Source organism: Dermacentor variabilis, chromosome 8 (genome assembly GCF_050947875.1).
Source record: "Dermacentor variabilis isolate Ectoservices chromosome 8, ASM5094787v1, whole genome shotgun sequence".
In the NCBI taxonomy this organism is placed as follows: Eukaryota; Metazoa; Arthropoda; class Arachnida; order Ixodida; family Ixodidae; genus Dermacentor; species Dermacentor variabilis.
In genome coordinates, this window is record NC_134575.1 from 12,967,857 (window position 1) to 12,984,506 (window position 16,650).

The 16,650-nt window shown below is 46.7% G+C and overlaps 2 protein-coding genes across 3 annotated transcripts in view; one reads left to right on the forward strand and one right to left on the reverse strand.

The window, feature by feature from the left end:
• Positions 1 to 16,650, reverse strand: part of LOC142589651 (lysosomal alpha-mannosidase-like) — a 157,889-nt gene that overhangs the window by 42,720 nt on the left and 98,519 nt on the right. Inside the window, exon 1 of one of the 2 annotated variants that reach the window (XM_075701182.1) lies at positions 13,575 to 13,655. The exons of the other annotated variant lie outside the window; for it this stretch is intronic. The gene's annotated coding sequence lies outside the window, so the exon portion shown is untranslated. Of the gene's footprint in view, positions 1 to 13,574; positions 13,656 to 16,650 lie in introns of those variants that run through there. 2 annotated transcript variants of the gene reach the window in all.
• Positions 9,653 to 15,915, forward strand: LOC142589653 (uncharacterized). The gene is made up of 4 exons (XM_075701184.1): positions 9,653 to 9,799; positions 11,721 to 11,774; positions 12,481 to 12,604; positions 15,512 to 15,915. Exons 2-4 carry the CDS (start codon positions 11,728 to 11,730, stop codon positions 15,749 to 15,751), a joined length of 411 nt encoding a protein of 136 aa, XP_075557299.1. The 5' UTR covers positions 9,653 to 9,799; positions 11,721 to 11,727; the 3' UTR covers positions 15,752 to 15,915.

Genomic DNA, 16,650 nt, shown 5'->3' on the forward strand with positions numbered 1-16,650 from the left:
AGTGTGAGTTAAACCAAGCAAATGAAACACAAAACTCGACTTCTTGCTAGCTGCTGTGTGCGTAGCACAAGCTTCGAGAAATGCCGATTCAAGATGTGCCGTGAGATGGCATGCTCCTTGAGTTGCTATGTTCCCGCACAGTGGACAAGTTGCAGCGTGAAAGAACTTTAGCAAAGCTTCCAGTTTCACGTGGATTACTTGCATATCCACACACTTCTCCGGTTCTGCATCCATAGCAGACAGTTTAACAGAAATGGCATGAATTTCACGCCAGGTCTTGAATCGCTACTCCTAGAGGCTGTGTCAAGGCAAAGCGTTTCTAGCAAAAGGGCGTGAATTTGAGTACTAGCGGACTTCAGTATTTATGTTACAGCACGCTAGCTAAAATTATTTGAAGTTTTAATTACCGAGTATCGTTAAAATCAACCATATACTATAATGACTGCTGTGACTGTAGGTCACCAAAAGTCGTGATTTTTGGTCGAATGCCTTCTTTGAAATATTCACAGCCACCAAAACACGCGTTTTCGTGCAAAAGTCGCCACGATATTAAATCTTTCTGACCCAGGTTCGCACCCGTGGTCCCCGAAGGATCAGTTTATGCGTCGTCTTAGCAATTGTCGTTGCACCGTCGTCATGGCCGTCAGTGCCTTCGCTGTCTTTACAGTCGTTGCCATGCTGCTGTTGCCATCATATCTGTCACGAGGCCAACGACTTCTCTTTTAGTGGAGCAATAAGTGGGACTCCACTTATTATTATTTATTATTATTTGTTTTGAAAACATATATACATTTGACAGGAATGGGAAAGCGAGGAGCAGGCTGGCAACTGCCTACTCTTCAGAAGGGAGGCGACAGCAACACAGAAATGGAAGATAGGAAGGAGACGAGGAAAGAGGAAAGAAAGGTCAACATGACAGATCTACAAGGATAAAGTAGAACACACAGTACAGGTCACACACAGTAGGGCCAGTCACTGCAGGTCACGCTGCTACAGAATGCTAAATACAAGAAACAGTGTCCGAGCTATAAACGTAAACCTCAGTTAGGTAATTCTAGAAAAGTAAGTAGAGCGCGATGAGCCTGATCGCGTTGAGACGCACAACCACTCGGGTACAAACATTCGTCGAGTCAAAACATTCGCTTTGGCCTGCGTACCCCGCAGACCAAGGGGATCACAGTCTCTCACTAGCGACGTGCGCTGCGCGCTGAAAGCGAGACACTCCTATATCAGGTGCTGAAGTGTCTCGCAGCAGCCGCAATGGGCCCACGATGAACTAACCACACGTCCGTGTCTGTATAAACCTTCTCACACGTTCGCACAGCAAAACCTTAGCTTGAGTAGTTGCGCTCTAGCGCAATGAGGTAAGCCTCGACCGCGAACACGGGGCGAGAACTTTCTATTTGTGACGCGCTGGTATGCATGCTGCTTGAGTAGCTGGCGACAAATGAGCAGACGAGCGTCGTCAATGAGCATGCGCATAATCGCAGGGCCGGCACAGTTGTCATGAGCGCAAGTTTAAGCCAGCCGAATTGCCTCTTCATTTCCGGCGATTCCTACGCGTGCATGCAGTATCCATTGAGCAACTGAATATATCACACGTGATTAAATTTTGTTTGCAGAGCCAGTAATGCTACGCACAACTGGACAATCAATCTGACTGCGTTGTAATCTGCTAAAGGCAGCGTGGGAGTGCGGAAAGATGGCAATCTTCGAAGCGGTTAACTCCTCTTGCACGTATTTCAGTGCAACATTAATCACTGCTATCTCCGCAGTTGTTGACGAGGCTGGATGGGGTATGTACAGGAGCAGCCACATGAGAGAGAGAAATTTATTTACAGAAAGGCAGAGAGGTCGGCCTGAGCTATAACTTGCTCTGGCCTGCTACTCTACTCTGGGGAAAAGGGACGGGGAGGGAAAGGGCTGATGAATGATGATGGTAGAAGGAAGAGATGCGTATATACAAATTCACAGAGTTGTGGTATCTCTAAAGGCGTGCGTCCAGCCCAGTGGCTTGGAGAAAAGCTACAGCGGCTCTTGTGACCAGGGCTGCGCTGGTTGCATTAGGCCAAGGACCTAAAAGAAACTCGTCCGATAGCGGTCTCTCATGGATGTTTGCTATGGAAGAGACAAGTTGCTGTGGTTCTTGCGCGTACGCGGGACACACGCAAAATATATGTTCAAGTGTTTCTGGCACCTCACAGCATTCACAGTTTGGGCTAGTATCACTGGCACCTATCATATTTCTATAACGGTTGGTGAATGCGACACCAAGGCGAATCCGGTGCACCATGCTCGTGTGGTTTCTATTGAACTTTTGAGGCATACGAAATCGCATTTCTTGGTCCCATTTGTGTAATCGCTTGTGTCGTCGATCAGGTTGGGCCCAGTGTTCCAACGTAGAGTTGTGGTTTACGCGACGAAGTAGGGCGTTTGTGTCTGTTCGTGAGAACGGAATGCGTACTTCACAAGCATTATCTAAAGCAGTTTTTGCTTCAGCGTCTGCCTGTTCGTTCCCTATCACGCCACAGTGTGACGGTATCCACTGAAAGGTGACATTGTGGCCATTTCTAGTTGCGTGGTCGAGATACTCTGTAATTTCTATAGCCATAGAATGATACGGGCCCCGTCTGAGGACACAGTCAATCGTTTGCAGAGCTGGCTTGCAATCGCAGAATATCGTCCATGCGTGAGGACGCTCCTCGGAGAGAAATCGAAGTGCTTCCCGGATAGCAACAAGTTCTGCGGCAGTTGATGTTGAGCTATGGTCTAGTTTAAACCGGCGAGCGATGATCATATGTGGAATGACGAAGGCTGCAGTGGAGGCATATGGTGTGACAGAGCCATCGGTATACACATGTACAGTATCTCCGTACTCTGTAGAAATGTGCAACAAGGTGAGTTGCCTGAGGCCAATAGATGCAATGAAAGACTTTTTAGTAATTCCAGGGATCTGCAATGTAACGACAGGTTTAGGCAGAACCCACGGGGGTGTTCTCGGAATACAGGCGGGAGAGAATCTCGACGGCAAAACACTCTGATGCCGCGATATAGTCATTGAAAAGCTGGAACCTGGGTGTGTGGTAGGGAGCGATGACAGAGGATGGTGCCTGTGTCGGGTCAACACGCGGAGGTACATTCGAAGAGGCTCGCAGAGCAAGTACACCCGAATAGGACAAGCACGAGCTTCCGCTATTGTTCCATTGGTTGACGTGCATCGTGGGAGGCCCAAACATGTGCGCAATGCCTGAGCTTGAATGCTCTCGAGCGCGCGCACACAACTAAGTCCCATGCTTGAGAGCGCCGGCATGCTGTACCGTATATACCCTACGAATAGGGCTCGGTACAATTGGAGTAGTGACGACTCCGAGGGGCCCCATCTTGTTGCTGCCACGACGCGAAGGACGTGAACAAAAGTCTTCAGCTTTGACTTCAGTGCGGCGACGTGTCTTGACCAAGATAATCCCCGGTCTATGACTAAGCCAAGGAATCTGTGTTGTGTAACCGTAGGTATCGCTACGCCGTCAACAATGATCGGATACCTGGTCATTCGTTTTCGCGTGAACGTAATCACAGAACATTTTTCAGTTGAGAGTCGGAGGCCTTGACGCCGAAGATACTTAGCTGTGATTGTCACTGCACGTTGAAGCCTAGCACGCATTTGGGGACGGGTGGCTCCAGATGCCCATATGCATATGTCGTCGGCATATGTGCTAATCTTTACCGTGCTAGGAAGTTCGGATGCAAGGCCAATCAATGCAACATTGAAAAGAGTTGGACTGAGAACTCCCCCTTGTGGAACACCTCGATGTATATGGTACTGTCCGGTGTCGCCATCACTTGTCGACATATACACCGTGCGGCCACTGAGGTAGCTAACAATCCATGTATATAGTCGGCCACCGATGTCTAAATCTTCCAGTGCATCAAGGATTGCATAATGTAGTACATTGTCGTATGCACCCTTAATATCCAGAAAGACAGCTCCAACTAACCGACGTCGACTTCTTTTCTGTTCAACAGTGGAGACCAAGTCGATAACTCCGTCAATCGAAGAACGGCCTCTTCTAAATCCGTGGATAAAATCAGGAAAGCAATTATTTCTCTCTAGAAACCATTCCAGTCTTGACAAAACCATTCTTTCCATTACTTTGCCGACGCAACTGGCTAAGGCGATCGGTCTGTAGGAGGAAAGCTCGTTGGGGCACTTTCCCGGTTTAAGCAGCGCTACAACGCGACTGCATTTCCAACCATCTGGAACATTTCCTTTCTCCCACGTCGTATTATAAAAAGATAGGAGAAGACGTCGTGATTCGGTGCCAAGATGGCAGAGTGCAGCGTACGTGATTCCGTCTGGTCCTGGTGCCGAGGAGCGTCGAGAAACTGAAAGCGCAGCGTCAAGCTCTTGCATCGTAAACGGTACTTCGAGCCTCTCATCAGGTGACGGGGGTGCGATGGTGACAAGGGATGAAGTCACTGCATTAGATGCGTCCACAATCAGTTTACAGTAGTCCTCTGCTACCTCCAATTCGGTCCGGCGTTGATGAAGAGCCACCGCATGGAATGGGTGTCTTTGTTGTGGAGTTGCCTGGAGACTTCGTATGACCCGCCATATCTTAGATAGAGGCTGTCTTGGATCTAGGGATCCACAGAAAGCCCTCCAACGCTGTCTGTCAAGCTTCTCCAGATGTCGAAGAACATGTCGTTGAGCTCGGCGACTGCTCGAAAGATCGGACGGTGACTTTGTTCTTCTGTATCGCCGTTCTGCGCGGCGACGGATCGCACGAAGGGCCTCATATTGTATGTCGACCGATGACATGTGCCTCGGTAAGCTGACTTCTCTAGTTTTGTCCCGCAGGGTAGAGGCAATGATGTCCTCTATTTCGGATGGAGATGTCATACTCTGACAGGCGGTGTCGACAGAGGTCTTAAATGCAATCCAGTCTGTTTGACGAATGCAACGTGAGGCTGAACGGCGAAACCAGCTAAAGTGAACGTAAGTGGGGAGGTGGTCGCTACCATGAGTCTCTAGATCCGTCGACCAGGATGCTGAAGACAGAAGGCTCCTTGATACAAACGTTAGGTCAAGACAACTGCTGTAGGACGTGCCACGAATAAATGTAGGAGACCCGTCATTGAGCACATTTAGTCCCCGACTACACATAAAGTCAGCCAAATATTTGCCACGAGAATTCATCGAAGTGCTACCCCACAGGGGATGGTGCGCGTTAAAGTCACCAATCATAATATGAGGGCCTTGCGATGCTTGCAGCAGAGACATCAGGTGCGAGCAATCGATCCTCGCTCTTGGGTGGATATATCCTCCAATCACTGTAACCGTGCGACATCTGTATTTTATGGTGAGGCATACGTAATCATTAGTAGTATGCGATGGGACGTCATATCTGAAATACACCAGGTCGTGACGTATACAAACTAATACTTTGCTCGAGGTTTGGTCGTTACGAGACCACATCTGGACATAACCAGAAATACGGAAAGAAGAATCCATATTAGGTTCACAGATAACAATAACTGGAAATTGGTATTTAAATATCCGCTGTCGGAAATCCGACAAACGACCACGCAGACCGCGAGCATTCCATTGCATAACAAACGATTGACGCATCCGTTCTTCAAACATTATCGCCATACTTGTTTAGTGAAGAACCACTAGCAGTGGTTCCAAGACTTCAAGTAGCTGCACGGCAGCCTTGGCAGCCGGGGTATTTAGGCCGGAAAGAATCCTGCGCATGGAGCCCATTAAATTTTTCACCATACTCGTGACGTCAATGTCATCCATCTTTTCGTTTTCTTCAGTACGTGTAGGAGCGGTGCATAAGGGCGTTCCCACAGACCTTGACGGTAACGAGGGCCACTGAGTCTCCGATGTGGCTAGTGCCGATGATGGGTCGCCTTGCACTTTCGCGGCATACAAAGGCTTTGAGGCACGTGCTTCTTCATTCCTGAGACGAAGAGGGGGTGGATGTTGCACTTGAGCTGTCGTCCCTCCAACGCGAGGAGGGCTGCGATCCCGTTGATGTCGGTTTCGTGAACGACGTCTGCGGTGGCGGATAGCCCTTGCCGCTTCCCTGTGCGTGGAACGATCTCTACCCATCTTCTTCAGAATACCCATTTCCTTCCTGATCTTTGGGCACTCTTTTGACGTTGCGTCATGAGCACCAGAACAATTTGGACATTTCGCAGCAACGTTGCAATTGCTGTCTCCGTGAGGTCCACCACATCGTTTGCATGTTATTGCACCCTTGCAAACTGCGCTGACATGCCCAAGTTTCATGCACCTGTGACACTGTAAAAGCTTCGGCACGTAAGGACGTACCGGATGCCTCACATATCCAACCTTGACGTGTGTTGGCAAAGTTTCCGATTGGAACACTAATTTCACACATCGGGAACGTCCAAAACGGTGAAAGCTGAGCACAGGAGCTGACGATGATAGTAGTTTGGCCAGGTCAGTGTCTGTAATGTCAATGTCCACATCGTAGATGACGCCTGTCGTCGCTTCCTTGCCGTATGTGGGGAATGCGCGAACAGGGATGTTTCCCAACTGAGTGATGTTTTTCAGTGTCTCCAGTATGGTCGGTGTATTGACTTCCACCGAGAGGATGTTCTTTCGAGCGTTTATACGTATTTCTTCTACGTGACCATGGGCAGTTCGTTCAAAATATTCCGACAGGCTCTGCCTGTTCAGTGAGTTGAGGTTGTCTGTTGTCGTTGTTGGTACATATGCAACAGTGTATGATTGCTTGCCACTTGCCTTTTTCGTCGCCTGGCGACTGGTCGGTGATGTTCTTCGTATCTTTCTCTTCAGGCGTCGGCTTGACACCACGGTAAAATCGCTGTCCGAGCCCATCTCATCAGTAGAGGAGCCATCAGATGACTCAATCGGGACCATGCTGGGGTCGAAGCGGTCACTCACGTCACCGGCATAATGAACTGGCCGTTCAGTACAAAACTGCTGGGCGGGGTTTGGGTCCCCCATTGCAGAGGACGACGTCCCCCAGTTTTCTTGTCACTGATTGCAGAGATCACAGAAAATAAAATAGAAAATGCAGAGAGCTCGAAGTTGAAGCTGCTCGCTTGACGGTGTGGCGGACCCTTAAATCAACAATAACGGACAAGAAATATTAGACAGCTTTAGTTACACGTACGTAGAGGCTTCACGTACGCAAACGTGGAAAGCCTACGTACCTTACATGCACGCCATCTGAAACGCTTTTAGCTACACGTACGCGACGCACGCCAAGAGCTACATCTATCGGGAAATGTGAACACGGCGGTAGCCAATTCAATCCTGTCGCCGTGTCAATCCTGTCGCCGTGCAAGCTGTCTGCGCGCGCGCGGCCCGCTATCGCCTGTTCGTGATCTCGCGGAACTCCCGCGAAGCTGTCTACGTGTGCAAGAAACGCACGCAAAGAACTGAATCTCACGTACGTCCGTGAGACGCGCGCGCGCCCACTACGTTCTACGCATGCGCACTGCTGACACGTAGGAGCTCTACGTACGCAAAGCCTCTACGTACGTGTGACTAAAACTATTAGTTTATGACGTTGCCCTGTGCAAGCGCAAGCTTTGCAAAATGCTTATAGTATCACATTAAACGTGCGATATTCCTTTTCTTACGGGACGTCTAAAGAATAAATATTTAGTAAATACAGTATCTTTAATCTCCAAGGCATAATCATTATCAAATGGGTTCCTGGAAGTGCAACAATGAACAGTTCCATATATCACAACGTTGATGAAGTTGATGATCGACTAATGAAGCGCTATTATCGTGTGAGATCACAGCTGCGGGAAGTTTAGCAGGCAAGTGGTCTATCCGGCAAGTGTTTTATCCAACATTCGTCGTCATTCAGCATCAGATGATATGATCACCTCACTGCACTACCTTAAAGAATTTGTTTAGGGGTTACACAAGGGGATGCGTTACATGAAAAAGAACAATCAAAGTAATGTGTTCACTGCAACATGTAGCCAGGAACTGCTTGTAGAAGTTCAGACACAGGTGTTATTTTTGTGATATCGCGGCGAAGGTCATCCTAGTCTCTTGCTGCTTGGAAAAGAAATTGAGGCAGAAGTAGCAGTGCGGCCACGTGGACCGGGAGCAAGGTGGCCAGTGCGCTGGAATACGTGTGATACAGGGACAATGTACGGCATGTGATGAAGCATGTGAAATAACTTGTGAATTTATGAGACAGCGGCACTGACGATGCGGCGCCGAGGAGAGAGGGGTAACAAACCGGACTGCGCTTTGGAAATGAGAATGATGATGTCCTATGAGTATGAGGAATGAAGGAAGCTCATAGCACGATTTTGAATAAATCCAAGTTTGTTGCTGAGATCTATTTGGTGTGGGTCCCAAATAAGAGAAACTTTTTTCAAGTTTTGATCTTTTTCGTGTACTTTTTTCATGTACCTTTTTCATGTACTTTTTTAGATCTTGATGCATTGCTCCTTTGTCATCCCTCCCTTTTGTGTATATAATCGTGCTAGTCACTTTATACCCACTCCCCTGCTAGGCGAAATGCGAAAACACCCGTGTACTTAGACTTAGGGTGCATGTTAAAGAACCCCAGGTGGTCGAAATTTCCGTAGTCCCCCACTACGGCGTGCCTCGTAATCAGAAAGTGGTTTTGACACGTAAAACCCCATAACTTAACTCACTCCCCTGCTATAATGCTTCGGCGCTGCAGGGTGTACTGTAAATAAATAAATAAATGGGTAATTTGTATGCAGTTAGTCTTACATGATACCGGGCTTGGTACAGCTGTCTTCTCAGGTATACCCGCCGTGGTTGCTCAGTGGCTATGGTGTTGGGCTGCTGAGCACGAGGTCGCGGGATCAAATCCCGGCCACGGCGGCCGCATTTCGATGGGGGCGAAATGCGAAAACACCCGTGTGCTTAGATTTAGGTGCACGTTAAAAACCCCAGGTGGTCAAAATTTCCGGAGTCCTCCACTACGGCGTGCCTCATAATCAGAAAGTTGTTTTGGCACGTAAAACCCCAAATATTATTATTCTCAGGTATCCCCATGATTTCTTTGCAGATGAAACGCCTAGATTCATATATAGTGTAAATATTTGTTTTGATCGATTCTTCACTTTCTTATCACTCATTCCTCAAAACCAGGAAGTGCTAGCGACAGCGTCGGTGGAGGACCACTCGGACAACTGAAAAAGCGCGAGAAGAACTGCAATAGAATCACTGCGTTATCCCTTTGGTAAGATTTGCATTTACACGCGATATGAGTCGCTTCATATCGCCTAACGCGCTAAGACGCCACGCTTCTTCAAGGGCATCGTTGTTGACAGAACAAGAAACCGGTCATGTATGGCGCCTGGTGTCTGCATTTTGCTGTTTCGCTTCGTCCATGACCCTCCTTCTTCGAAGGGCCCCTCGCTGTCGTATTCGATGTGTCTCTGGTTTCCTCAATGCAAACTGGCAGCAGATTACGTCACAGCCAGAACGGGCCAATGAGATTACGGAACATGCCGCTTTTCTGTCGTCTGATATGACTCCTCTTTTTTTTTCGTAGGTGATTCGCTGCAGGTGATAAACAGCAAACTAATCTTCCTTTTGGCATGATGCAGAAGGCTTGGCCGTGACTTTTATTCTGTTGGTTTGTTCGTCTTTACTGGCAGTCCGCCCTCCTGACTGTTTTCGAGAAGCATTAGAAGGAGGGTATATAAAGCACAAAATCCTTTTTGCAGAATTTAGTGTTCATCTCGGATTCACAAGGAGACGTGCAGTTTGTACTGAGCTAAAGGAACCAGCGTAAGTTCCTTTACAATCTTTTCCTCCCCTTAAACCCCACAATGACTTGTTTCCTTTTGCGAGAAAATCAACAGCGGTCGAAAAGAAAAAGAAAAACGCTTCAATTAGGGCTGCCACTATTGGCTTCATGTTTATTGGTCACATATAGCCACAATAAAGCAATGAATCCACAGATAGTTTACTATACTGTTGCTAAGTGCTCGCTCATGTTGCTTTCTGCGTATCGGTATTTCGATGTATGTATTTTCATAATATGGTATTTTTTTGCGAGTAGAGTTCTAAATGAAATAGTGAAGTGCGAGGGCTTGACACAAAAGATATCTGTCCAACAAAAGCTAATCATTATCCTTGTGTCAAATACAAATAATATTGTCATGCAGCACTGACAGGAAATAATATTCGAGGCAGGCTATATCACTGACTAACGCAGACTATAATGCAGACTAGCGACCTTGGTTTTTCTGGAAATGATGTTCGGCCTGTGTATGTAAACGATCACCTGACCCAGCAGAATAAAAATATTTTCGCAATGGCCTTAAAACTGAAAAAAGAAAGAAAATGGCAATTTTTGTGGACGGATGACTGTTTGATCAGAGCCCGTAAAACATGTGACAATCGTGATTTCTGAATCCGAGATGAAGCTGACCTAAGCATATTTTCGAACTAATCTCATCTGATATTTTGTCATCACAATGCCTTACATCGATTCTAATTAGCTTCATTCTATATCATCTCAGACCTATAACTCTGTCATTCACTTCAACGCGCGCAGTCTCCGCAAGCATTTTGATGATTTTCTGGCTCTATTTATGCTCCCTTCGCTTCCCTTTTTCGATAATCTGTGTGTCTGAGTCTTGGCTTACCTGTTACGATAAAAACTTGTTTTGCTTTCCAAATTACCATGCAGAATATCACCACCATGTATCGTCGTGTCACGCTGGCGCAGCGATATTTATATCGAACAGTACAATCTTTAAACGTAGAAACGACCTGGTTCTTGATGGGCCCGACTGCGAGGCAGTTTGGATTGAAATTGATAGCCCTGACTTCAATTGTAATACACGTAAAACCGTGTTTGGTAGTATGTATCATTCACCTGGTTCTTCCGTGAACCAACTTTTGTTGTCCCTTGATGCCTTGCTTCCAACATTAACACAAGAAAATAAGAACGTAGTTATCATGGGTGCCATCAATATCAACTCATTGGATGATTCATGTTTGGGTTCCAATTTTAAAAACTGATTTTTCTTACATGTGGTCTAGATTCGCTCTTGAACGATCCAACTCGCTGTATTGGCAACATTTCTGGTACTTTAATTGATCATGCTTTAAGAAATTTATTTACTCCTCCCGAACCTTTTATCATCCGTGCCAATATAACCGACCACTTCCCAGTAGCGCTTCGTTTTCGACGCATAGCCATTCCATTGGATACTTGCTTTTCCAAGTCGGTCTTTGACAAAAGAAAGTTCACCGACTCAGCTACAATAGACTGGTCTCACGTCATTAACTGCACAGAACCTGAGGGTGCCTACACGAATTTTCTTCGGTCATAATTACTGCTATAACTTCCTCAACCTCTAATGTTTTGTGCTGAAGAAAGCATACATCTACCCCAAACCCATGGCTAACTCCAGGTCTTCTTACATGTTTACGCAAAAAAACAAAACCTATGCAGAAAATCAAAGAAACCTTTTAATCTATCTTTAGAATAGTGATGCAAAAGATATAGCAATAGGAAATACCCGCCTATAGGTGGGCGTTTCCTGAAAACCAAGTTGTCTAAGTTAGCGCATTGTGGTGTCGTCTCCCTTCTGTCCTTGTTTGCTGGCGCTAATTATGCTTTCCAAGTCAGTTTACCAACACGCCCAACGAATGACAATGCTGAAGGTAGCTCACTCAGTGCTTGTTGTACTTCCAGGACCAACATGAAGATTGCTATCACATTTCTTCTTGTCGCATTTGCGGCTGTGTGGTAAGTCCTACGGAGAATCGTTTCTAACGGGTCGGACCTCCTGATCAGAACTGTACTAGTACATTTGCGTTACTGGATAACGCCGATGAATATGAATTTAAGCAGGCTAACGGCGTCTACGTGACGGTACTTTCTCGGTGCAATAAATAGTGTTCTGTAGCTTCTAGTGGAAGGTTATCGAGAAAATTACGCGGTATGTACGTAGAATTAGCTTAAACCTAGGAGCGCATAGAATAAGAATGCAAATTACGATGACCAAAGGGTAACGGAGTTAGCACGAAAACTGTACTCTATAACTCGCATTTCTCACTACATGTACAATTCACTCACTTTCTCCACGTCAAGGATCCAAATAAAGGTTAAGTTGCATTGAGCTAAGAAAACAACAACACCTGATGTGACTGGTATAATTCACATTCATTTCGTTCCATTCACTGAACCGAAGTTCCGTATAATTACAAGCACTGTAACAGTTTACTTTCCTACTTCGGTGTTTGCTCAGCCTCTTCTCGCTACCAGAGCATGCGTGCCTGAAGACGAGGCAAAAGACACTTGACTGCACCCTAACAAAATAGGTCAGGATTTGAACCGCGCCGTCAAAGTCGCTTTCGTGAAAGTCAACTTCGATACGTCTGTCGAGTTCAGCGTGCGTGTCACCGAACTCTCATCCTGGCTTCGGGGTTCCTTTTTTTTTTTTCGCCCACAGCGTGTACGCCACGTCGGAGCCCCACTGCGAGGGTGTGACGTGCGACCCCGAGACTTGTCCCAAGCACGAATGCCACTGCGGAAGCCACAAGGACGCCTGCGGCTGCTGCGACTTCTGCAACAAGGTGAGCTGCGCCAGAGTCAATGCTGGCCGATACAGGCGGGAGCTGAAGAATGGCTCGTTATTTTTCACTGCGATATTTAGCTTTTGCACGGAAGAACATGAATGATACTTCTTTTTTTTTTTCAAAGAACGCAGTAACTGCTTAAACAACTTTGTCGTCTGCGCCTGCTCGTGTATTTCTATCTTGGTTCGTGGAGCGCATGCTTTTGGTTGGCTGCATTTTATGTATTCATGCGGAAACAAACGCGTGCTCTCTTGTCTACGGCTATGTCTTTCAGTTTAATCTATTTGCATGTTTCCGTGAACTTTACGCAAATGTATACATACCTATTTTTATTAATGAAGAGAAAATCAGACATCCACCGGTTCGTAGCAATTGCTACAAAGGAAATCCATACGGGTTCCTCGAAAGAAAAGCCTCGCCGTTGAAGAAAAGTTTGTCCTCGTCTGGGACTCGAACCCGGGGCGCACGCCTTTCCTGGGCAGCCGCTCTACCGTCTGAGGTAACCAGGCAACTAGCAGATGGCAGAGCGAAGTCAAATTTGTCAACAACTCGAAGCAAAGGCAAGAGTTCCTTTGTAGCAATGGCTAGAAACGGGTGGATGTCTGATTTTCCCTTTATTAATTACTTCTCTCCACCTGGCAGGTTTCCGCACAACTATTACGACATACCTATATGTATACACGTTTACAACTCTTTCTTGCCCCACCTGCCTTGTACGCAGGGACACAGTTTCTTGTCAAGCAGATTAGGGGCATTTGGGCTACGTTTCTCAAACAATTTGATTTTGAAACTAATATTCGATTTGATTTAATATCAGTTCCGAAGTCCCGCTTCAAACTCTGGGCCCGCTTGGGTACCTTTCTACAGAGGGTTGGGTCACGTGACTGACTGGGCGCGCTACCAACGAGCAACACGATCAAACTCGTCGTCAACTTTCGCCTGCTAAAATGTTCATGAAATGGCTCACCTGACCGAAAAACCAAAAGCTGCTAATAGAAAACACCGTTCATTTGACTTTTCTAGCGGTGCGTGACAATATCTCATTTCGGTGTCGTGTTCAAAAAAGTGGCTTTTGTAGTCAGCTTTATTGCCCCCGTGGTGACGCGAAAGGCAAGCAGACTTTCCAGTTGTTCGCCAATCACTGTGTCCTAGTTTTGAAATAATGGGCCTGTGAGAAGTTTTGTAACATCAATGATTAAAGAGCGCAGCGGGGCCGTAGTATAGACTTTATCTCCGGTGTGCCCATGCTTGTTAAATACTGGCAAAACGCCAAACGAAGAATGTTTACAAGCTCTGATCGCACAAGAAGTGCACAGAAAAAAAACCACGTTATTTTTGTCGACAAGCGCGAAGGATAGAGTCATACCGCGGGCAATTAAGCAGCAAGTCGAACAGCGAGGCGATCTACTCGTAAAGGATTAGAGCACAAAATAAAGAACAAAACTTCACTTGACTAGAATGCCTCGCGTTTAGCCGAACAGCTTTTTAAGGAAACAACGCTAATCGACTGCTAACTAATGAAAATAACAGGTTAGTGCACTAGACGAGAAGATGCGTTAGCGAGGAATGAATTAGAGGTGTGCGGTTGTACTTCTGCTCGGAGAGAGCTGGAAAACATATTGGTTGTGCGCTGCGTAGCCACCCATAAGGAAGGTGATGGCAATGTTAAAGTGTCATTACTATTATTATGGGTGGACATACTCACCCTTAATTGAGCGCCGAAAGAGTGGGCTTGCGCCAAAACTTTCCAGGCTCACATTATCCCACGTACCCGGAAAACTAAACAATGCCGAGACAAAGCACAGACCAGAGGACACTACCGCCGCAACGGAGTCGGCAAAGAGCATTCGTTCGCATCCATTGCGATGGAAGCAAACCCTTTGAAAGTAACCTCACGTGCTAGAGATAGCAAATCAAGGTACTGACGAGCTATTTCACTTATAATGCCATGTCTGGACAGTGACTTTTGTTATATTTCAGAAAAGTAAATTGGTGGGCTACTCGGTGAGCCATTTGATGCAAAAAGGGAGGTGCTAAGGTGGTATGAAAAGAAGCGAACACGAGCATAAGAGATGTTCAGCTCACTCACTCATACTCACTATCCGTCCAGCTAATTAACTCATTATCGATCACGCTAACTCGCCGCACTTGCTAACGTTAGAGCCCAGATGTCTAAGCGTCCTTCTTTAAACGCTTCATATTGGCACTGCCATTGCTTCTCATTTTTACAAAGGTGGACAAGATCAGATAAAAACGCTACCAAACCGTCTTCGATTGCCTTCGGCTCTGCACGCATATTCCCTAAGCCTCAATATTTCTACTGCCGTAAGCATTACTATAAGATGCCTCTTTTTTGTCAGTACGCTAGCATGTCTGCAATACATCCGCTCTGCCCTCGACGATTGCAACGGCAGCACAGGTCTGCGAAAGCCCACAAGGTGGAAGAATGTGCACGAAGAAAAGAATTGTCACCAAACTAAAACCAAGCCGCAACGAAAACCCATACCGGTTGCTCAGAAGGAAAGCTCCGCAGTTTAAGAAAAAGTAGTCTTGGTCCGAGAATCGAAGCCGGAGTCAACGCTCTTCCGGGACGGTAGCTTTACCATTTCAGATAACCAGGAGTCTAGCCAATCACGTAGCGAAGCCGAATTATTTGACAACTCGAATAACTGTGACACTTCATTTTATTTTCCTACCGGAAACTCGTTCGTTGATAAGACAAAATTTTCTTCAACTGCGAAGCTTTCTCTTTCCCTTTTTTTTTTTGTTCTGAAGAACTCGCATTTGTTTTCTTCGTACGCAGCTAAAGTTTTGTGCTGCGGTTGGGTGGACGACAATTCTCGTGAATTTTTGTGAACTCTATTCCCGCGATAATTCCGAACTGACAGCGTTTATTTCTCGCAGTGCGCAAGCGAGGAGTGCCACCCCGAACACAACGACCACTGTGCCGATGGCCTGCACTGCGTCAAGAAGGTCGTCGGCGAAGAGACTGAACCGGTTCAGGGACACTGCGAACCAGTCGAGCCCAGCAGCACCGCCGCTCACCCAGAGACTCCCGTCAAGATACCGGACTCGGAGGCGCCAGTACAAGAACCGGAAGAGCACCACGAAGAACACGCCAAGAGTGAAGCTCACCACGAGTGATCGTTCGACTTAGGAGAACACTGAAATGACCCTGATGTTAATTCAGTGGCTCAATCACTTGTCGGCTCATTCGCGCTCGCTCTACAGATGCTGCTAGTCACGTGGAATAAACGATGCTGTGAGGAAAGAAAAACATCGAAATAAACAACACTGAGCAAAACTTGCGACTTTCAAACGTTTTGGATAAGTTTTGAGACACTTCATCGATCAAAATTCGATGCTGTGCGCCGGAGCACTCGGCTGCACGTACAAGAATCATGTAGCCCAAATACAAGATATCAATGAATGGCTTGAGTAACATGCACTATTTCATTAAGATGACTCTGCGCTTTGGAAATGCACATGAGCCGACATCATATGCACAGCTTTTATGGCGTGACTTATTCTTTCAGTACACAGAACAGGGCTGCCTCCGCCGGCACTACATAGTCGGCGGGAAATAAACCATACTAATCGGCCTATCGTAAAACTCGGGAATTATACATTAGAAGAATGCTTCGCGTTGACATGCGAATTCGAGTGATTTTTTCCTTGCACTAGTCCGGACACTTCTACCACCTTTCGCCGGTAAACGCTAGCACGTGCCTTGCGACAGCGCTGTCTTGGCGTCCACGTAAAAAGGTCAATGTATCTTCGAAGATTGCACCACTATGTTCATTAGTTCGTCTCGAATCTTGAAACACTGGACAACCATCCACTTTCAGAACAATAAGTTCTCGGCTGGTGTTCCCAAAGAAAATTCACGAAGACTGTATTATTTGACTGTCGGCAGCGCATATCACATTTTTTGTGCGTTTGTTTTGCTTGCCCTGCGAAAAGCAGTAGCTGGCGCCAATCCGCTGGTTTCCTGCACATCTGGGGGTGGTAGACGGAGCTCGGAGAAACCTCAATGAGGTGGC

Excerpts from the sequence above, each read along its gene's own strand:
- LOC142589653 (XM_075701184.1), top strand. The coding sequence starts at position 11,728 with ATGAAGATTGCTATCACATTTCTTCTTGTCGCATTTGCGGCTGTGTG. Across the intron at positions 11,775-12,480 it reads GTCGCATTTGCGGCTGTGTG|CGTGTACGCCACGTCGGAGC; the intron begins GTAAGTCCTACG and ends TTTCGCCCACAG. Across the intron at positions 12,605-15,511 it reads GCTGCGACTTCTGCAACAAG|TGCGCAAGCGAGGAGTGCCA; the intron begins GTGAGCTGCGCC and ends TATTTCTCGCAG.